Here is a 24,055-nt window from a genome sequence, read left to right on the forward strand (position 1 = left end):
TTCCTTAGAGGTGCTCGCAGGCTGAACCCTCCCAGGCAATGCCTATTCCCCTCATGGGATCTCTCTGTGGTTCTTTTGGCCCTTCAGAGACCACATTCAAGCCACTAGAGTCAGTCGAGCTTAGAGCCCTCTCCTTGAAGAAGGCTCTCCTGATTGTGCTCGCTTCCATCAAGAGGGTTGGGGACCTGTGAGCATTCTCTGTCAGCGGCACTTGCCTGGAGTCCGGTCCGGCAGATGCTCATGTCATCCTAAGACCTCGACCGAGCTACATGCCCAAAGTTCCTACGACTCCCTCAGTGGTAGTGAACCTGCAAGCGAAGCTGCCCCAGGAGGATGCAGACCCACCCTTATCGTTGCTGTGTCCAGTGCATGCTTTGCGTACCTATGTTGACCGCACGCAGAGCTTTAGATGTTCTGAACAGCTCTTTGTTAGCTGTGGCAGACAGTGGAAAGGGACGCTCCAACAAGCCTTCTGCTTTGGCACACAACTGCCTGCCCACACCTGCATCAGCAGTTCACGTACAGGGTTCAGCGCATGGCGTGATTGAATAGGGACCCCTAATGTCGCTTCATTCGACACAACATCGAGTGAGCGACAGACGGGTAATGTCTAGGTTACTATTGTAACCCCCATTCTCTGATGGAGGGAACGAGATGTTGTCCCCCCCCCGGCCACACGCTGTACTGAGCCACTGTAATGGCCGAACCTCATTCTCGGCTCCTCAGTGCAAAACCTGAATGGGCAGAAGCACGATTCCCTCCTTTTATACCTGTATGTCCGGGGGAGAGACGTGCAAATTTCTGCTAATTTCTCAATGGCCTTTTCTCAAGTTCAGTGGTAACCGAGGCCTTCAAGAAAGAGCCCTAGTGTCGCTTCATTCGACACATCGTCTCGTTCCCTCCATCAGGGAACGGGGGTTACAATAGTAACCTAGACGTTTCTTACTGGCATGAATCACACTGAAGGCCCAGGCTTTTAATGCACAGCCCGCCACTGCATTTTCGCTGTTCTTTCTTCATCTGTGAAAGACAGGGTAAGCCGTCTGTTTGCCAAAGCAAGCTCTGTTAATCCTCTGATAGCCTGAGCAACATCTGGCAGTTCTTGTGATGCCAACACCACCTCTTCAATTCTACCCAAAACCTCTGGTAGCTGGGTGTCATCATCTCGTCGGGGGGAAGCAATAAGAAAGTGCACACCACATTTTTCAAATTTTTAAGTTTGTTATATCGAAATATTGATATCTAGAAAGACATATTGTAATTACTACAAACATGCCATATAAGCACCAATAAAAATAATAGCCAGCTTACCTTACTCTTCTCTTTTTGGCTCTAATCTCCAATAACTTCTGCTCTTGAACAGCAAAGATTTAGCTTCCAGTAAGCTGATCCTGATGAAATAATGACTATTTAAAAAAAAATTTAAAATCAAGATGAAACAAAATAATTAAAAAATCTTGTCATAGAAAAACAACAATACTATTACAATGGAGACACCAAAAAAATTCCTGAGTATGTCCAAAGCTTTTTGCCCTTTTTTTGGCTAATTGTCACATTAAGGCAACAGCTTAATCAAACTTACTGAGGGTCAGGACAACTAGCCTTTAATTTGAATCAATCTGTATTGTATTGTAATTATCTGACTTTCCATGTGACCATAAGAATTTTAAAAAACATGTATGTTTAGATTTTATTTTATATATAGCTCTTTGGAATAGCTTGTGGTCCAACTTATCTTATGTGAGCACCTTTTGTTCCCTCTGTATTAAGGATTTAATTCCCCTGTCCATCAGTCAGTATCATATTATCCTCTTATCCCAAAGCATATTGGACATTTGACAAGATGCCAGGGACTGATGCCTCGTGTTCATAAAAGTTGATTGCCACCGTCTTCTGGGGTGTCCACATTCCATCCACCAGATCAGCAAGGAAGATATTCCAAAACGTAGGACAATAAGATTGCTTAAACTAATTTCCAAACAACTTCCCATCTCCTATGGCTTGGGAAAAAATACCATGTAGGTTTTGCAACCATCCTCTAAAAAGTTCATGTGAAAAGTCACAAAAGTATAACTCTGTTTTCAAAAATTCAGCATAAAAAAACACACCAATGCTAGTGAGAATACTAGTAAATTAATAAATGCTGTGACCTTTACTATTTGCTTGTATTTTTAATTTTCAGATATTTATATTCCACAAGAACACTGCTTTGATTATAATTATTTATTTTTATCATGATTGCTAATAACATTAATCCCATGGGCAATACAATGTTTTTAATACAGATTATGTACCTATTAAGCACAAATGAGTCATTATCCCCAAGAAGAGTGGGGATACCAATCATAATCTTTAAATACAACATCAAAGTGTATAAATGACCTCTTTTTAAAAAAAATATCCAAAAGTGACATCTGCAGATTATTACAGGATGCAATGTTTCTCTGCCTTCATCAAGTTTTAAAAAGTTATAATCACTGAGATCAGTGATTGTTAATAAAAATGACTATCTTTGTGTTGATATTGTAACTAGACAGTACCTGTTCAGAATAAATCCAGAAGAGACAAATATAAAAATGTAGTATAGTACTTCATATTCAGTATGTAGTATATACTCTACGAGAATTTACCTTTACTTAATGGAATTATCCCATGCATTTGCTTTCATTTCTGGAATATGTTTACCAGCTAGTGAACATTAATCATTGGCAATCAATAAATCAATACTTCCACAATCCCCTGACCTATTAAATTATAATCAGAAAGAGGTTTATTGACATATATGCACACTCAAGGAAATCATAATAATAATAACAATATATATTTGTTCAATAACACAATTTGTTAATGTGGCTCGGGATAGGGAAGTTTGGGGCCCCCTGCTGGAGCAGCTGCCCCCGCGACCCGACTTCGGATAAGCGGTTGAAGCTGGATGGATGGATGTTCAATAACAGAAGCATCCAAGTACACACAAAAATTTAATATTAACCTGAACAATACAATAAACATTTGAAGATATATAGGGCAAATCTGGATTTAACAACAAAACCACAGCAAGGCAATTTAAATCAGCTTTCAAAAGAATGGTAATAAGCCATGCCATCAGAGCTGGTGGCAACTTTTCTTTACTGGATAGCACAGTGACACTGGAGGTAACATCTTCTGATATGCTGGCATTTCAGGCAAAGTGACACAGAGACAAATATCACTGTAAGTCTTTCCAGCTTGTCCATGTTCAAAGAGGCTGTGGTGGGGTACATTGCAGGCTTCGTAGTTAAAACAACTATTAAGAATTTTCAGTGCACTACCTGTTTATCAGCACTCAGTGTCGAGAGCTCTTCCCAAGATGAACTTGGACGCACACTGATTGACATGAAGTCCCGAGGTGGATTTATCAGACCATCAGACAGCCTCCTGAAAGTCTGCAAGACTGCTGAGAGATGTATACAACAGCAAACACTCACAAGGCCCATCTCTGAATTTGACACCAAATTTAAATCCAGGGTCTCCACAAAGGTCCTGGAACTCCATGGTGGTTCTGCATTCAAGGAACTCGAGGCACACATGTTTAACCTAGAACCATACAACAATCACATCTTCATACTCAGTGCATTGCAGAAATCTACACTAACATCAGGCACCACTTCATTGCCAAGGAAACATGTGCTGCATCACACTCCAAACGGCTTAGGAAAACTCTAGGCAAGATTGTACTGCAAAAAATTCAGTAAGATATAAAGATCAGTTCCTATTGCCAGCAACCCTATGTAAGAGCCAAGCCCTTACATAGAAATTTAAATGTTAAAATAATTATATATATATTGTTTTATAACAATATGTAACATAGATAAAAAAGGGATAGTTCACCCAAAATATAAATGATGTCATCATTTACTCAACCTCATGTCCTTCCAAACCTGTATGACTTTTTCTGTGGAACAAAAAAGATGATATTTTAAAGAATGTTTTTGTCCACGTAATGAAATTCAAAGGTGATCAAAACAAGCTATTTTACTCACCATTTACTTTCCTTATATGGAATACAAAATATATTTTTTGGCGTTCTGCAACAGAAGTGGAATAAAAATGGATATGGAAGGACATGAGGTTATGTAAATGCTGACAGAATTTAGATTTTTGGGTCAACTTTTCAATTAACGTTAAAAGTTATAACTATAAGAAGCACAGTTATTTTAAATGACTATTGTTATACTGCATGTTACAAAAGTATCTTCATTGCAAATAAAAACAGAAGGCATAATCTTAACTCCGCTATTGTTGTCTATTCTCTAACATGTTAAGACAGCTATTCAGTGAAGCCAGGCTGACAATTGTCTCCTCATACAGCTTTTTCCTGCTGTTGCAAACCAATTCCGGTTTTATCTAACTGTTACGAATGCGGACGGAGGCAGACAAAGGTTGAGGATCCAAATGCGAGTTTATTGAACAAAACAACCACGATGGGTAAAAATGAAAGCAAAACACAAAAATGCTGGAACACAGGAACTAGGAACACAGGAACTAGGAACACAGGAACTAGGAACACAGGAACTAGGAACATGGGCATGGAAGCGAACATCAACAACATTCAACAAACGACAAGGTAATGGAGGAACGGGCAGGGTTATATACACACAAGGCAGGATGATTACAAACAAGACACAGGTGAGAACAATGACAGTGAACACGAACGCTAACAAGGAGACTATGGAGTTAAATAATGGACAAAAGTGAAAACTAAGGAGCAAGGTGAAACACGACAGGGTAATACATGACACTAACATTCAATGGGGTGATTACTGAAATCCAAACTGCAAACTTACCTTGTTTAACTTCTAAAATATCCATGTGCTCCTCATGAATTCCAATTGACCACTTTAGAAATTATGCCAGCGAGCAGGGCCGTGTTCAGTCCTGCACTGCAAAAAGTACAAATCACACACTGAGAATAAATGCAAGTCCACAATATATTCATTAGTTGTATCACTGGTGCTGATCTGCAAGTACTTATCCAACTTGACCAAAAAAGCTAACTTGGTGAGCTATTATTCACTGTGGTTATTTTCTTAGCTAATGTTAGCAACATAGCTAATATTCATTTAGCCTAAAAATAACCACAATGAATGTTCAACGTAAACAAAAGTTACACAGAATAATAATGTATTGGAAGATTGTATTGCGATGCAGTATACTGCCCTGCAAAAGCAAAAGACCTTAACTCACTAGAGTGTGAAACTGAGAAAAATGACTTTAAAGTTTCTGTTTTGTCCAGACAAAAGTATTATAGGTAGGACTCCCAAAATTTCACAACTAGTTGCTATACAGAAGAAATGTTTGTATGCAAAAAATCTTGAGCTCAAAATTGACCTTTGACCCTTGTTTGGCAGTTAATGTACTCTGCCTTTGTATCATGTGCCAAAAATCAGGAGTCATGCAAAGGCAAAAGGCCGTAACTGACATATAATCAATATTTACTTGCTGTTCACCATACTTACATCCATTATAAGAACACCTAACCAAGGTCTAGTCATCATAGTATTTGTTTTAAATTATATAGAAGACCTTTGGTTGTTCCTATTTAGTGCTATAATGATCAGGATAGTGCGGCAACACTAACACAGTTAAACAGTATAACAGATAAGTTACTTTGCAGTACAGTATGTACAGTATGAATAAATACAATACATATTTTCACAATAAAGATAATTTAATTATAATTGAATACAAAGGTATACAGGTCCTTCTCAAAAAATTAGCATATTGTGATAAAGTTCATTATTTTCCATAATGTAATGATAAAAATTAAACTTTCATATATTTTAGATTCATTGCACACCAACTGAAATATTTCAGGTCTTTTATTGTTTTAATACTGATGATTTTGGCATACAGCTCATGAAAACCCAAAATTCCTATCTCAAAAAATTAGCATATCATGAAAAGGGTCTCTAAACGAGCTATTAACCTAATCATCTGAATCAACTAATTAACTCTAAACACCTGCAAAAGATTCCTGAGGCTTTTAATAACTCCCAGCCTGTTTCAATACTCAAAACCGCAATCATGGGTAAGACTGCCAACCTGACTGCTGTCCAGAAGGCCATCATTGACACCCTCAAGCAAGAGGGTAAGACACAGAAAGAAATTTCTGAACAAATAGGCTGTTCCCAGAGTGCTGTATCAAGGCACCTCAGTGGGAAGTCTGTGGGAAGGAAAAAGTGTGGCAAAAAACGCTGCACAACGAGAAGAGGTGACCGGACCCTGAGGAAGATTGTGGAGAAGGACCGATTCCAGACCTTGGGGGACCTGCAGAAGCAGTGGACTGAGTCTGGAGTAGAAACATCCAGAGCCACCGTGCACAGGCGTGTGCAGGAAATGGGCTACAGGTGCCGCATTCCCCAGGTCAAGCCACTTTTGAACCAGAAACAGCGGCAGAAGCGCCTGACCTGGGCTACAGAGAAGCAGCACTGGACTGTTGCTCAGTGGTCCAAAGTACTTTTTTCGGATGAAAGCAAATTTTGCATGTCATTCGAAATCAAGGTGCCAGAGTCTGGAGGAAGACTGGGGAGAAGGAATGATGGTCTGGGGTGCCATGTCAGCTGCTGGTGTTGGTCCACTGTGTTTTATCAAGGGCAGGGTCAATGCAGCTAGCTATCAGGAGATTTTGGAGCACTTCATGCTTCCATCTGCTGAAAAGCTTTATGGAGATGAAGATTTCATTTTTCAGCACGACCTGGCACCTGCTCACAGTGCCAAAACCACTGGTAAATGGTTTACTGACCATGGTATTATTGTGCTCAATTGGCCTGCCAACTCTCCTGACCTGAACCCCATAGAGAATCTGTGGGATATTGTGAAGAGAAAGTTGAGAGACGCAAGACCCAACACTCTGGATGAGCTTAAGACCACTATCGAAGCATTCTGGGCCTCCATAACACCTCAGCAGTGCCACAGGCTGATTGCCTCCATGCCACGCCGCATTGAAGCAGTCATTTCTGCAAAAGGATTCCCGACCAAGTATTGAGTGCATAACTGAACATAATTATTTGAAGGTTGACTTTTTTTTTTGTATTAAAAACACTTCTTTCATTGAATTGATGAAATATGCTAATTTTTTGAGATAGGAATTTTGGGTTTTCATGAGCTGTATGCCAAAATCATCAGTATTAAAACAATAAAAGACCTGAAATATTTCAGTTGGTGTGCAATGAATCTAAAATATATGAAAGTTTAATTTGTATCATTACATTATGGAAAATAATGAACTTTATCACAATATGCTAATCTTTTGAGAAGGACCTGTATGTATTTAAATGCAAGATATAGAGTAATAATTAATTAAACATTAGACCAATACATTAGAGATTAGAGACTGCTCATTCCAAGTTTTTTACTGCGCCCAAATAAAATCTTACTGAAAGCTAATTTTTTGAGATATCAACCTAAAATTTGGAACACAACTTGTCCATAGGTATATATGACAAAGCATTCTTGAAATACAACCATTTAAGTTTGGATAGTGATTTTCATGTCTATGCGAAAAAAGGGGGAGGGGTGACAGTTAAAGGGTTAAGGGCCACCAAACTGCTCAAGATGCTCAGTCATCGAACTTGACTTGGATTACTACTTTTTAATTCTGAGATAATATAGACAGAGTATACCGAAAAAAAGTTGGAATTACTTTTACTATTTAGGTTAGCCTACTTTGTACGGACGTTAGCGATAACTAGCTGTAAAATCTGACATGAACACCTGCAAGAAGGAAATATGGCTCAAACACGTATGGATTGTTGTGGATACAGCAGATGATGTGCATTGCTATGGATTATATCTTCTATGGATTATATCGGATTGCATGGAAAGGTTTTATGCCTCTGTATTTAATATTTGGTTTTCAGCATCTGATGTGAGGCGAGTGTCAGCGTCAACGTTAGCGCTAATTTACGTGACACCGATTAAATTTAGCTAGCTCCGGGCTGTCACTGACATTGACAGATCTGAACCATCGCCCTATCACATCGCTATCACAGAGTAATAATACAAACAAGCAGTCGGCAGTCTACACTTTATTTCAAAGATGTGTCGTGTGTATGTTACGCGGTTTGGTGACAATAAAAGAGCGGTAATCTTTGACAGTATGACAAAGCCAGAGTACAGTAACATCACAGCGGCACCGTAACATCTCTCTTGATGCCCGGCGAAACAAAGTCAGAACACCTTAAACTCAACTTCAGCGTGCCGGAACAAAGGCTAAGAGCCGTAACAACTGTTACGGCGTTCTGCTGTTGTTTCTCGTATGGTTTTGGATGTTACGGTTGTCATAGCCCTTTAATTTCTCGTTAAAACAATCAAATTGACTCACGATATTTATTCACATGATAAAGGAGGTCTTGAATACCCCAAAAATGACATTAACTCATTTTTGACCAAACATGATGTTACGGCGTTTTGCCTTTGTAGGGCAGTATACGCAGTCTTCACATTTTTAAGTGTCTGAATGGGTAAAAATTACTCACCAAAAACAGATGACTTCACATTAAGACCCATAAGGAGTACAGAATGTTAGGGAATACAAAGATGACGGCATAGTAGCTTCACTTTTGTGACGTCATGAGCAATACTGTTCTATATTATCCATCTTATTTTGCAATACGGAAGTACAGTAAGCAGCAGCTGCGTTTCCTGTGAATGTGTGTAAGTTCCGCTGGCATTGACCGCAGTATAAATAAATAGAAGGTTACAATACCAGAGATAGTGATCTGGGCTTATAAACTGTCACACAACCACAGGATATACAGCAGAATTATGTGGCAATGTCTCATAATTTCTAACGTCAACATTTATAGTAAAAGAGTAAGTAAGCCATTCACTTGTTGTTGGGTTCTTGTATTGAAGAGATGCTAATAAAATCTGCTTCTTTCTTTACAGAGATTGCGACCATGCAGTTTTTCATGTCTCTGTGTAAACCTCCATACATAACCTCCAATGATGCCTTTATTTATTTCCAAAGGCGATGTTTCATAAGCCATGCAGATTGCCTGATCTGCGTGTCTGTTTACTATACACTGCTAATAAAGAGAGAATGCTCTTTGACAAGAACAGAGAGTAAAATGTGTTTATTATTAAGATGAAACAAGATGCAGTTTGGTGCAAAGAAATCTGAAGCAGCATTTCCCCGGCAGGTTTCTTCTCTCTGTTGGTTGTGTAAAGTTTGTGGAGGCATGTCAGATGGTGCGGAGGATTGTCCTGTTAGCACCTAATTTTATTCATTCTGCCTGTGCATTCTGCTTGTGTGTAATGAATAATGGCAAAATGCGATAAACAGTAAAACTATTTGCGATCAAAACCAATGTGTTTATGAAAATAGTAATTAATGATAATAATATGTTGACATTTAATGCCAGCCTGTAATCATTAAAGTAGTATTTTTGTATAGCTAAAATAGCTGGAAGTGGTACACATTCACGGTTGATAATGGCAGCACTCTAATTCACTGAAAAATAAGGTAGATAGATCAGAGGATAAATTATAAGGGTTTCTGTTCTTCTGAAAGTTCCGTACATGAACTTACGGGTCATATAACTTAATTAAGAAATTACGTTACAAATTTAGTTTTTAGCATAATATTACGTCATGTAAATTAATGTAAATGTTTAAATATTTCCAGCGAGCTAAATTACAAACTTTTTTATATTATGCACAATTATAATGAAGTTGCAATGACGAACAGCACTATACGGTCACATTTCAGCACTTCACAATTATGGTCAACATCTCTCTAAAGTAGAACTTAAAGCGTGTCCTCGCACGTTCATGTTAAGTGCAGTTTTGGGAAACGCGTGTAAAAAATAATGAACGTTCGTAAAATCGCTCGTAGAAAATGCTCTTAATTGCTAAGATCAATCATTATTTGGAATGCGGAGGCTGATGGCGTGTGGACCCTCATTATATCAGATATTATACTTATTCTCCTGGCAGCATTTATTGCAATATGTGTTACGATTCCTTGGTTGTCTGCCCCGTGTTTCTCTCGTCACCTGTCATGAACTCCAATTCCCATGATTCCCGGCCCTCATCACTGCCATCCCCGTGTCATTGTTCTCACCTGATTGTCGTTTTGTCATTATCGTGTCTCTGTGTATTTAAACCCTGCTGTTCCTCCATTCCTCTGTCGATCGTTGTTTGTGGATGTCTGGAAGTCGATGTTCAGCCCAGTTTACCCTGTTCATGTACCCTTTTGATGTTTTCATGTTTTTGTTTCATTTTTCCCATCGTGGACGTTTCCTTTGTTCCTGTCTGTCTTGTTTTCACCTAGATAAATAAAACCCGCACTTAGATCCTCACTCCTCGTCTGCCTTCTCCTACTAACGTAACAATATGGAACAATTACTCCAATCCAAATAAACACATTGAATGGAAATGCATGTCGATTCGTATTTTCCTTAATCAAATTTTTTTAAATGTGCATAACAATGCTAACACAGCTATTGTTAAACGAGAGGCTGTCACAAAACGTTATTACATTCTCCTTGTTGATTAACAACCAAACAAATACGTTGAGTATTTTTCAATACTGATGTATTTTATTCAGTGTGTTTCATTTTTGTATTTCAACTATCCCTTTAACTGGTTATGTAAGCAAACATTATTCATAGAGTTTTCTTTATGTAAACAGTTGCTTTCTGGTATATTTTATCACACTAGACTTATCACAATTTAACATTAAAACTGCCCTAATATGTTTCTCTACTCAGTTAAGTTTAATTTTATGGGGTGCCTGTTCTGTTTAGTCTTTTTATACACCTAGTTATAACAGACAAACTCTTGAAACAGTTTTGAAATGGAAGAGATGGTTTTTGTGGTGTTGTTGACCTCGGTGTGAGTGTGTGCAGGAGTGGAGACATGTCCCCAGTGGTGATTTTACAATGATCGCTGTTTCTTGCCCTGCGGGCTGCTGTCTCACTTCCCCTCAGGGGTCTGCTGCTTGCTTTATCTCAAATAGTTTCTAGCTGTCTCCACACTAGCAGCCATATCTGTGTTATTTTACCCTCCTGAACATTCTCAAGCACAGGAGAAAAGAATAGCCTACAAAAAATTTTTTAAGCTGAATTACAGAGATCACTTAAAGGGACTGTTATATATCAATATATAGACAATTCTGTCATCATTTTGATACAATTCTCAATTCTTTTTTCTGTTGAACACATAAGGAGAATTTTGAACTATTTTCTATTTCAAGTTGTCATTAACATGAAACATCATTGGTTCTTGCGTCTCATCATAACTAATCGTCAAGCCTGCACCGTATTTGATTTGAGAGCTGTTCTCAGGCTGCAGCGGAGGAAAAGATTTTGGTGAATAATGACAAATTTCAGTCTGTTTGACAAAAATATATAATTTGGCTTTGAAAGACCTGGACAATAGTGCACAAATTGAATAGACTACTTTTATGGTGCTCTTTTTGTCCTTTTGTGAGCTTGATAGAACAATTCTCCTTTATGTTTCACAGAAAAAAGCAGAAAAGGGGTTTGTAAACCCATACTTACATGAGGGTCAATAATGATAGTATTTTCATTTTGGGGCTGATTATTTCTTTAACATATTTATTCCTTTTACTTTTGTTTTTGATATCTTTTGAGCAGTCTGTTAAGGGCAAGACACACTAATGATCTGGCACAGAACAAGAAATAATAAACCCACACACTTTAAAACGGAGTTTTTAGAGCTCGTGTGTAATGAGGCGCTCAGAGACCGGAGGAAATTAATGGAGGTAATCCAGATAAAGTTGCACTGTATGTAGACAGTAAGAAAAACAGTAAGGACATTTTTGGTATTTCTTTATTTAACAATTTCATTCCATACATGTGAATTAGGCTTAAAATCGAATTTCGAACCAACTAAATACACAAGGAACACATAAAAAAGAAGAAAAGAAACCAAATGAGGCGTTTTCATTTCAGCTTGCTACAAGAAGCACAAATACCTTCGTGTTCTGAAGCCACTATCTTTTCAAGAGCTAGGGAGGCCGTTTTGCTTATAACCAAGTAACCGTTCTACCAGTGCACAAAATGCTACCCACTACATCTGCTTCACCGGCATTAGGAATATCTTTTTCAACATGAGAGGAAAAAGGTGTGCGGCAATGAAAATGTAGAAGCAAATCTATTTTTTTAAATAGTTTTAGAAAGTTTATCTTGTATAGTTCATCTACAGATGTTTCTGGAACAGTGGATGTTATGCAGTTGGTGCAGGTGCTAATTCTAGCAAGGTCATGTGAAATATTTGTGAAAACAGTCTCCTTCAAACTATTTGATCTTGGCCTACATGTAGCCTGTCCTTACTAATGATGACTGCCCTCTTAGTGTGACACAGTACAAGCTAAATTAGTGTGCATGCCCGGTTCCAGATCAAAATCTCTGAGGGTGCTTCTGAATATTTTGGGGATGCTTTAGTATTTAAATTGAAGATGCAATAATGCACCAACGTTAATTAATTGAGGGCGTTTTAACGTCTGTTTGAGGGTGCTTAGCACCCTCAAGCACCCCTGTAGAACCGGGCCTGTTAGTGTGTATCTTCTAAAGTTTGCATTAGATTGTAATAACCGAACAGCTTCTTCTTTTTTATGCAGAGATATGTTAAAATAATATACAGCTTCTCTTTTTTCAGGGTTGGAACACATTAGAGTTATGCAAACCAATACACATACACACAATGGTGTGGAAAATAGTGGCAGATTTCAACTTTCAATATTTTTAAATCTAATGTATATAGAATTAAATAAATAACAAGATTATTGAAATGATTGTAATTGTAATGAAATATGTTTAAATGCAGCATGTACAGTGATTCAGCAAATAAAAATTAACTGGTATGAGGTATACTTGTATGTGTGTGTGTGTGTGTGTGTGTGTGTCAAAGTAGAAAAAACTACAACAACTGATTCATACCTGAGATGTAAATGATATAATTAAGTGATATGACTGGATGATTTGGTGGTCAATGTTTGACATAATTTTATCGTTTTAATTTGCATACAGACGAATTAATGCTGTAGAGTAAAATGCTGCTGCTAATTGAGTTTGTCAGAATGAGATATGAGCCAGGTGTCTTTTGTGAGAGCATATGCATAATTATTTATTTTTTCTGATCATTGTCTTAAAACACAGTATGAAATAACAGTTGAATATTAACTGTTGTCATTTGCGCATTTATGGTTCTGATTGACAGGGACTCATAAAATATGGTCTGTATTTGTAGAGTTGCTTCTAGTATCTCTGGTGATCAGATACAGTAAATATACTGGGGATAAAATGGTAAATAATGTACAAATTACAAGGTAGGCAGATAAAGGTGGCCTTATTATTAACAATCTAGCGATGCTCTAGGTCAGGATGGTTGGCGGAAAAAGTCAACATAAAACGCCCTCCACAAAACCATTTTACTTCCACAATACATATTATATATAATGCATCACAATCTCTCAGAAAATTTTACGCCCACAAATTTAGTCCTGCTGTGCCGAATTTCTTACAAACAGCACCATGCAGTGAATGTTCATGCCCTTAAAGTGGTCCCGTTGTGCCTTTGATGTCACATTCCTTTTGATTTCAGGCTAGTGAGTTAATGCATTTGGAAAGGAATAAGTGAAATAGTGTAGTTTTAGTCTCAAGTGTGCATACTAGGAACATATTAATGTAATTACAAGTAAAACTTTGTGTTCAGATAATGTTTGCTCATGTCTTGTGCAGTGTGTCGTGCAAAGTTACTGGAACTGTAGTTCCATATTTGGCCACTGGGAGCAGTTCATAATTCAGAAGGTAGAGACAGATTTTTGTCCCTGATTTCCAGCAAGAAGAATTTCCATAATGTGAGAACTGCATATGCAACAGAAAAAAACTTTTTTTTTTGACTGGATCGTGAAAGTGGGCATTCGATAATAAAGGCAAAATATATATATATATATATATATATATATATATATATATATGTACCGATCAGCAACAACATTAAAGCTACCTGCCTAATATTGTGTTTGCCCCCCTTGTGCCGCCAAAACAGCGCCAACTCATGTCTCAGAATAGCATTCTGAGATACTACTCATCCCACCACAATTATACAGAGTGGTTATCTGAGTTATTGTAGACTTTGTCAGTTCGAAACAGTCTAGCCATTCTCTGTTGACCTCTTTCATCAACAAGGCATTTCAGTCCACAGAACTGATGCTCACTGGATGTTTTCTGTTTTTGTTTTTGGTGAATTAAAGTACCAATTTGGCACGAGGGGACCAATTTGGTGAATTAAAGTACCAATTTCCCCCCGAGGTAGCAAAATCTGTACATTATTCCAAACTTTTGGCTGCCAGTATATATATTTTGGGTCAGCATGTGATGATGATTCATTCACAAAAAGACCAGGAATGGGGATTATAAAGTAAATGTTGTGTGTAAAGTTTGAAGGCATTGTTTTACCTATGAACACTTTAAATTCCACTACAAATGACTACTAGCTCAGCAATAGCTTTTTAAACAAGTGAAAAGGTGAATAAGTAAGAATAATAATAAAGTGAAAATACACCATGCAATGTATAAAAGAGAGTTTAAAAGAAACAGTGAGACATGAAAGCCCACAGACAGTGCTTGAGCTCAACAGACAAAACACAACATGCAGCTCTCACTACAAACACAAACGCAATTTTGTTGAGAAAAGAAGCTGATTTATTTGTTCTTCGAAATGTTGAGTACGTCCTGTAAGGGGTCAAAATCTGAGCAGTTGGACATATTGTCTTGATAATAGCAAGTACCAAAAATCGTATGCAATTATTATGCAAACAGAAGGTATCGAGCCAATCTACAAAAAGACAAAAATAGGAAGAAAATAAAAATAAATAAAGGGAATCTTGACTTGAGCAGTAGTATCGAAACACATCACCGATTACGTTTCCTTTTATAAGGCTACAATTAATTGATTTCATTGTGTGCACTGATAAACGTTTTGGCTGTAATAATGATTATGTAATCCAGTCACACACAGCCCAGTGACTCTGTCAAAGGATACCATATTCTTAACCATTATTACATTCACACATATTAGGGATACATGTGACAAGACAATTACATTTGAGTAAGATACTTGTACATGGAAGTGACATGTGTTTTCGTAATGCATTATGACAAAAATGATAACCTTTTTTGTTGATTCTGCTTTGAAAAGAACTTATGTAAATTTGAACATCTATTGGTTCAGTGATATCTTTCTATGTGAAAACTACGGGTGGTGAAAACAACTTTACAAGACAGTTAATGCTGGTAGCCAGGTATGAACATTCATTTTCATCATTTACAGCAAACATCAGTTAAAAGGTGTTTTAAATGCTAGAATTCTCCCATTCAAAACATACACAACTTTGCAGTATTTAAGTATATCCCATTACTCTCAAATGTTGTCATACTCATTGAGTGGTTTTCAATTAAGAAGCAAAATTAAATAATTTACAATGTGATTAGAACAAAAAATTTCATCCAAAAATGTTTTTTTTTTTACCAAATGTGATACTTATACAGTATATACATGCCTTGAGCTAAAAGAAAATGTTGAAATGAAGAATCTTTAACTGACAAAAAATATTTTTGTTCCACCAATATTTAGATCAGCTAATATACAAACTTGATGGAATTGGGATCCCAAAGCCTAACAACAATTTTCACTAGTTACCACATATAGCAGATATATTATACAGCCTTAGCAAGGTTGTCTATTCACTGTAGAAATCAACAAAATAACAGAAATAAAGAGACCGTATTCTCAAAAACACTTCCAACCATTCATCAACACAACCTGCAAATTTGGTGACCGTAACACATGTATTGATGCTTTTGAGTAATGAAAATCAAATTTCGGTTACTTTTATATCATGAAAATCATCAAAGTAGTCCATCACATAAGACCTCATTCATGAGTTGGCATTAAAAGAATCGTTCACCCACAGATTCAAATTCAGTATTAGTTTACTCATACCCATGTTGTTCAAAACCACAATGACTTTCATTGTTATGTGGGACACAAAAGATGTTTTAATTAAGGATGTTCCAATATTGATACTAGTATTCAATACTGAGCTTATGTACTGGTACTCATACTCATAAAAATGCTCAGATACCAAAAAAACCCAATACCATCTGATGTAAAAATGTCCTTACGTAATCATTCAGTGAGATTATTTAACCGCAAAAGCTAATTTAATGAGATAAATACATAGTTTGCATGTAAATCAAATGTGAGCACTTGTGTGGAGACAGTGTTGTGCTGATGCCGGCTGCTCATACCTGTTAAAGCTCCTCCTTGGATCATACATGGAAGATACCGTCATGAACATCGCTTGCTCAGTTTGACAGCAGAGTAGCAGAGGACAGTAAACAGAGTGGAAATTCATGTAGTAGCATGAGGCACATACAGAGTACATACTTATTGAATTAATTAGCAGCATTTGCGGTTTAATAATCACTTTGAGTCACGTAGCGACCGGCTTTTCCAGAGTGGGAATCTGCCGTCATCATGTCAGAGCTCCTTGATCAAAACAAAATTATACTTATCTGTGATGCTCTTTTATGCAGCACATAATTTGACCAAATATAACTCCAATGTTGCATTTTGGATTGTGCTGTGAGGTTCTGTATATAAGCACTTCCTTTAATAAAATATTATACAATATTATGTTGAAAATTAATAGTTATATTTTCATTTGTTTAAAGTTTTAATTAACTAATTTATTTAAACACCATTTTGATGATAAAAAAGAAATAAGCTGCTGATATGGAGTTTAGGGAAAAAACAAACAAACAGGTATCGGACTCGGTATCGGTGAGTACCAAAAATTAAGTATCGGTACTCATACTCGTTCTCAAAAAAATGGTATTGGGACATCCCTAGTTTTAATGAATATCTAGGTCCGACTCTTCAATACAGTGGCAGTGGAAAGTGCCTCATTTTAAAGCTTAAAAACGGACCCAAATGTATCATAAAAGTAGTCCATTCAACTACTGAAGGCGTATGATAGGTTTTAGTGAAAACAAGCCAAAATTTCAAATAAAAAGTCTTTTATCTCTGAAAAAACCTGACATCCTGACAACATGTTATGTTGTTTAGTGCTAAAGACAACAAAGGCCACTTTGAACGAGCTTCTCTTTTAGAAAAATGTATATAGGTTTGGAACAACATGATGGTGTATAAATTATGCATTTTTTTGGCGAACTATCCCTTTAATGCTGCTGTTCCACGTGGTGAGTCAACTTGTGCTTGTTTTACATTTTGCCTAAACCTCAAAGTGGAATGAGCAGGTGGGTCACATTGAGCTTGTTTTTTGCTCATTGTTATCATAATGTATGAAAAATGTTGAGGTTTAAATAAAAAGTTGTTTTGGATTGTTGATGGGCTTTAAATTGATTTGACCAATGTGGTGAAGGCTTAATAGCACTGAAATATAGTTGCTCGCAACTTTTTGTCCCTTCTGGTGTTATGAGATTTTTCGTCTTCAGCACAACGGTTGTGTAAACAGCTGAAAGGCTGATATATCGTACATTTCCTGCCCCTCCCTCTCTGTTGTTATGACGATGCTGTTAGCAGGGGGACATTCAGTGCAGGAATATACAGACTGGTGCAGAACCAAGTATCATGAGACACATATAGAGAGTGGAGAGATGCATAATCACCGATTGGGCTGTTCTTTCTTGCTTGCCTCTTGGTTGCTAACTCACTAACCGACCCACTAAAGTTTATTTGGTGACAAGAGTAAGTTAAACTAAAATACAAGCTGAGTGCTCTGTGGTATACACTAAGCCCTTCTGTGCAACTATTCATTTACTTAACAATATCTACATGTCAAGTACAGAATACTGATGTCATGTAATGGTAATTTGGAGAATGGAGCATCTCTATGTACCGATAACATTTTTAACACCTAATAATCTGCAGAATTAAAAAGGGAACCTCCCTCACTTCAAGTCTGAGTGTATTTTTACTACTGTACATAATTCTTTTTTGGGGGCGGGGAGAGAAACATCACAATAAATGGATTCAGCATGAATCACAAATGAAAAAAAAAAAGAAATCTAAATAAATTAAAGTAAAAATACAAAACAATAAAAAAAAAGAGTACAGAACATTTGTAAAATCATAACGCTGAAGATAAAAAGCAAGCAACCAATCAGAGGTTTACTGAAAAACATGAAGGCATTGACTGAAATTCAATGGTCATCTGTATATTTTATTTAGGCACTGTGAGGGAATGCGAGAATGAGTCCTTACTGAAAGATGGCTGCAGATTATTTTTCTTTTCTTTTTGGATGTTTCACAAATGGACATTTCACACTATTTTGGGGGTGTCCTACAGCTATGTAATGATTATAAAAGGTGACATCTTCAGCAAATAAGTCGCTCGTAAAAAGTAGCAGGTGAGATTGGAGAGCTGTTATAGAAAAACCAAACCAAACCAAAAAAAAAAAAAACACAACAAAAGGAAACTTAAAGTGTGAAAAGAAGCTTCCTTTGCTCTCTGAAGGACTTCCCACATAGAGGAAGGAGGGGAGGAATGAGAGAAGAACAAGAGGGGAGCAGAGTGCCACTTGCAGTCTAAATGAAATACTCTTTCTTCTCTTCTGCATGTGCATGGTTGCCGTCGGCATTGATTATGGCTGTGTCTGCGTCCGGGGCGTCGTCTGCTCCTTTAGCCTCGTTTGTCAAATACGTGCCTAAAAAAAAAACCCACACGGTCTTGATTTAAAGAAAGAACTTGATTTTCCAAATGTCATTGAAACTTTACGATACCTATTTGTGTGTATTGTGTTTAAAATTAAACATTGTCAAGGTCAAAGTGGAAGAAACTTTAAAATGGCAAGTCTATTTTGAATAATTACTATATTGAGTGCATTACTATTATAAGAAGTGATATTTAGCTTGTGTCATTTCTAACAGAAACACAAAATTCAACAGGCATGTGTATACTGTAGAATAGGGCGGTCAAATAAAAATTGTGCTCATTGTGCTCACTTGCGCCGTCTTGTGGGCTTAGGAGACAATAAAGTTGTCTTTAGAATTCGAAAATAATTTGAAAATTACTATTATTTAAGTTTTTCAACCATTTTGACAGCCCTACTGTATAATATTGCTTTATATATTGTGTTTTCTTGAGTTTGAATATGTGGCATTGTAGAGGAGATAACGTCTCGGGTTACTTAACTGTAACCCCTGTTCCCTGATAAAAGCGGAACAAGATGCTGTGCTGATTTAGCGCTTTTGGAACAACTTTAGGTGTGACCAGCTGTGAATATGTGTGCAACACGTCAATGAAATTTACCGGACACTTGGCCTTATCTCTGAAGGTGCCCGCACTCAGGTCCTTCAACATACCAGATCAGCCTGGTATGGCAACACTGCCATAGAGTGTAGGGCAGCACCAGCCTGACCTGCTGCCTGATAAGCCTTCCCCACATGCATGGAGGTGGTCATGCATGGCTTTGTGGGGAAGAGTGGGTCTCTTTAGTGATGATGCCGAGCCAGGGGATAGATAACCCACAAGCGTCTCTTCTATCGGTGGCATCACTGAATACCCCCGTGCCTCGGCACCTACGATAGTTGAATATGTCGACGTCGAGGGCATGAAGACACGGGAAGTATAATGTGTCCTCCATGAATGAGAGAGCTCGTCATGGAGGTCATCAAAGAAAGGAAGGGACTGATGTTGCGTTCCCTTCCCTTTTTTTTTTTTTTGGGCCACTAGACAGAAATCTATCTTCTAGTTTGGAGAGTTTGGGGGTCTCTTATTCGCGTGGCCAGTCTAACTGTAGCCTAGCCACAGCCCAAGTAACCACCTCGAGTAATTCCTCAGCCACTTTATTATTGTGCGTGGACTGTTCAGAGGTTCAGCATCCCCCTCGTGAACTGAAGAGGCACCGAAGTGCGCTTCAGGCTTACGAGAAGGATCAGCTGGATCTGGGGAGAGAGCGAACGATAGGGACGGACCCGTCTCCCGCTCCTCAGCCAGATCTATGCCCCAACGCAAGAGCAGCATGCTCTTCCCCCAAACACACAAAACTGGTTTGTGTCCATTTCAACCATAGAGCGTAAAAATGGGAACACACACCGCTTGCTTTGTTTATCAGTCATTCATTTTCTTCTTTTTTTTTTTTTTTAAAGAAAAGAGAAAGGTTTCTGCACACTGACTAACAATTCTAACTCCTATCAGTGGAAAGTAGAAAGTTCTGACAGTCAAGAAGCACAACACACACAAAATTATCTGAAGACAAAAGATCTGATGATGCACCTGTGACACATCAATTTATAGCCCTGCTACAGATGCATCCAATGATGTCACCAGCAGAGACTATAAATTCTGGTCATTTTCATTGACGTGTTGCACACATATTCACAGCTGGTCACACCTAAAGTTGTTCCCAAAGCGCTAAATCATCGCTGCATCAAAGTGTAGCTTTTTGACAGGGAACTCAGTATCTGCAGCACACAGTATCCAGAAAAGTGCATTTTGCACAGACATAAAGTTTGCATTGCCTCGATGTCTGCTTTGGTTTACTACACATACACAATCTTAATATTTTGTGCTGGCTTGCTCAAATCAATCCATGCATATTGCCTTCATGTTTAATTATTATTTATTGTACTTTTGTATATTTCTAATATCTTTATAAACATCTCAGTGTACCTGAAAAATGACCTGATTTGAACTGAAAGGGAAGGAAAAACTCACCTTTATGCCGTGCCAGATAGCGTCCCAATACAATAATTAAGCACAATGTAACAAAAACGACAACAGCAACTACTCCGCCAATGAGAGCGTGATCTGGCCCACGTTGCTCCAGGGCATTAGGATCTGTTAAAAGGGGGGGGGGGGGGTAGGGGGATTGAGAGATAAGAAAAAACTTATTTGGCAAACTGCACTTTGTCATTTCATCATATTTTGTTAACTTCTAAGAGGGCTGTAGATTTAACATTAATTTAGTGCGATTTAACTATTTACAGTAAAAAAGCTGTTATACATGACTCCTGAATCATATGTAAATTCAATAGTAAAAGTAAGTATTTTGGTATAAAAAGAGTAATTCAAGCTTAAAGTACATATAACTTTGTGTTTTTAAGAGCCGCATCAGCAGGAGGCAGTCAGCGCTCCTCAAAATACCTCACAAGCAGTGACACTAGGGCTGGGCGATATCACGACTTTTAAAGATATTTTGATATGTTTTCAAACGAGATATATGATGAGACAATACCATTTATAAAGAAACAGTTTGATGTTGCATTACATAACCCGTTTCTTCCGTAAAGCCATGCAGTGTTCTCTCTCACACTCTCTGCACTCTCCGCCCCCGCCCCAACCTTTGCAGACAACTCCCTATGTATGCAGTAGATAGCAAGGCCGTTCACAAGGTTTTGGAACAAAGTCACTGTTTCCCCTATTGCCATAATTACCAAAACATACCTGCACACACATTCAATCAAACACAATACACTTGAGGTTTTACCAAGGCAATTTCATGGTAAAAAGTCAAAACCTGCTCTTCAAATTAAGCTTTAGCTGACCTCATCACATCCACAGCTGACCACAACAACAAAAGACAGTTAGAGTAACAGCCACATCATCAACGACCAAACAACTCTGTGGAACCTTCAAGCGTATTGCTAATTTGTAAGACAGACCTTGTCTTATTTCACACTGAGCTGTGGCTCTATATTATTTCTCTGCTTAGTGCTATTTTGAGTGGTATATAATAATTGACAAAATGTGTTGCATCTGTTACTGCATGCGCATTTTATCTGGGCTGTGCTTTGTGCTGCGGGAGCTTTGTAATCACTGCCTGCAATTACTGTATCAGCCGCACAAAGCTGGGGTAAACTCAGGGCCACAGAGCCATTCAAACAGTCCATCTGCTCTCATTTTAGTAATGGAAAATCTAACCTCGGATCAGCATCACCTGGGAGCCAGAGTGTCTGTTCCATCCCTTTGATTGACATCTTATAGACACTCTCTCTTTCAATAATATCATGTCTTCCCTTTGATGTGTTTACAGGAGGACTGTAAGACCTAAAAGCTGCATCTGACTTCCCCGTGTCAATCAATCACAATAAAAAAAAAATGTGTGCAGATTTCTATCACCCTTTTATCGGCTCACTGAAATATGAAATGTGGAATGGCTGCTTGTATCTGACAGGCACATGTTTCTGAATTTCCAAAAGTGAAATGCTGCGGTATTAAATTCTGTATATTTTTATGACATCGATAAATCAAACTTAAGCTCTAAAAAGCATCTCACTGCAGGTGTGGCTGATTTTAGTTCAGCTATCAAACAGCCTGTATTTTCACCCCTTTTACACTAACAGGCTGCTGGTGCCCAATCTGGAACCATTCCACATGTGTTTCCACCTGTGGAAAAACTGCCTCTGTACTGGCCCCTTAAGCGTGCTGGTTTTGATCCAGGAATCCCTAATGTCAGAAGTCGGGGGTGGGACTCAACATGTTCTGACATGTTACTACCAAATGTTCCATATTTTGAAATCGACCCCCCATTTTCCATGTTACTGACAAGCACTAACCCCCTTTAGACATTTTCCAATCAATTGAATCGTGATTATCTTTTCCTGTGTTACTACTGATTACTGATTACAAATACTGCACATTGCGTGAGCAGTCTCGTAGACATAGTTTCTGGTCCTATGAAATCCTGGACGTAATCAGGTTCACAAAACAAATGATGAGTCCGATTCAGGGGTGGCATTTTCCCTCTAATATTAAATTTTTACTCTTTTGACGGTGAGGTTTAGGTTCAGGGTTGTGTTTAGGGTGTATGTTTAATAAAATATGCATTCATTTTGTACTATATTACATCACTTACAACTAAAAATACAACTTAAAAGGTAATTCCTATATATGCAGTAGACAGCAAGCAAGTTCTGTCACTGGGGGCAGTGGCTCTAATCTCAGTAAGCACAGACCTTTCCCCATCTGTCGCTCACTTCAACGTTGTGTTGAATGAAGTGACACTAGGGGACTTCTTTGAAGGCCTCGGTTACCTCTGAACTTGAAAAAGAAAAGGCCAATGAGAAATTGGCCCACGGGTACTCGGAGGTCCCCCAGGTGAAGAGGTTGCAATACACCTGTGTCCTGAGAACGCCGCCACCTGGTGGGATCGCCCGGTGATCCCCTGCAAGGCCAACAGGATGACATCGTCACTGACCGCAAAAGCCTACAGCGCCGCTGGACAGGCCACCTACATGCCATGGCCTTCCTGAAATTTCACCAGGCCAAGGAACTCAAATATCTGCACTTGGGTTGTCCTGACCCCAACGTGTTGCAGGAACTGCCCTCTGAGACCGACCTCGCCCTCAGGACCACTCGGGCAGGTGATGGCCACCCTCGTGGTCCAGGAGCATCATCTATTTCTGAACCTGGTCGAGATGCGAGATGTGGACAAAGCACATTTCATCAATGCCCATGGTCTATTCAGCAACACCGTTGAGGACTTCGCCCAGCAGTTCTCAGCATTTCTCATGCTGTCACGACAAAGTATGCTCTCTCTTCCCTCTGGAACCTCCACGTCGGGCCCCTGGACAGGAGATTTAAGTGACATACCACCTGCTGACGTGATCAACCAAGCCAGAGCTCCCTCTACTAGGCAACTTTACGCCCTAAAATGGCATAACTTTTTTTTGACCAGGTGTTCCGCTTGCCTTTCCCCTCCACTGAGGTGATCACGTGTGCTCTTTCCCCCAGGAGAGTCTGCTAGATTTGCGCTCCCTGAATGTTCTTCCTCCCCAGTCCTCTGATCCGTGAATTCAGCTGAGGAATTCCCCGGCCAGACCAATAAAATTGGAATAGGTGCTCCAGAGGATGGGACTAGTGTGGATTAATCCCCCTGTGTGTATTTTCCGGGGTACGGTCCCCCTACGGGCGGACCCACGTCTCTCTTGGGCAGTCCCCACTGCCCCCCCGTCGCCGTGTTTGTAGAAACTCCTCCCTCGCAGCAGGTAGGATCTACCACCGCCATTCCCACAT

General features: G+C 38.6%; 1 protein-coding gene across 2 annotated transcripts in view; it reads right to left on the reverse strand.

Moving 5' to 3' along the window:
- Positions 1-18,112: 18,112 nt before the first annotated feature.
- The window catches only part of LOC127635447 (cell adhesion molecule 2-like), a 558,530-nt gene continuing 552,587 nt past the window's right edge, over positions 18,113-24,055 (reverse strand). For both annotated transcript variants that reach the window (XM_052115510.1, XM_052115509.1), the window contains 2 exons: positions 20,756-20,878; positions 18,113-18,743 (listed from right to left, as the gene is read on the reverse strand). In XM_052115510.1, the coding sequence (XP_051971470.1) occupies positions 18,625-18,743; positions 20,756-20,878 (242 nt within the window). In that variant the 3' untranslated portion in view covers positions 18,113-18,624. The remainder of the gene's footprint in view (positions 18,744-20,755; positions 20,879-24,055) is intronic.

This window comes from Xyrauchen texanus, chromosome 43 (genome assembly GCF_025860055.1).
Source record: "Xyrauchen texanus isolate HMW12.3.18 chromosome 43, RBS_HiC_50CHRs, whole genome shotgun sequence".
Lineage (NCBI taxonomy): Eukaryota > Metazoa > Chordata > Actinopteri > Cypriniformes > Catostomidae > Xyrauchen > Xyrauchen texanus.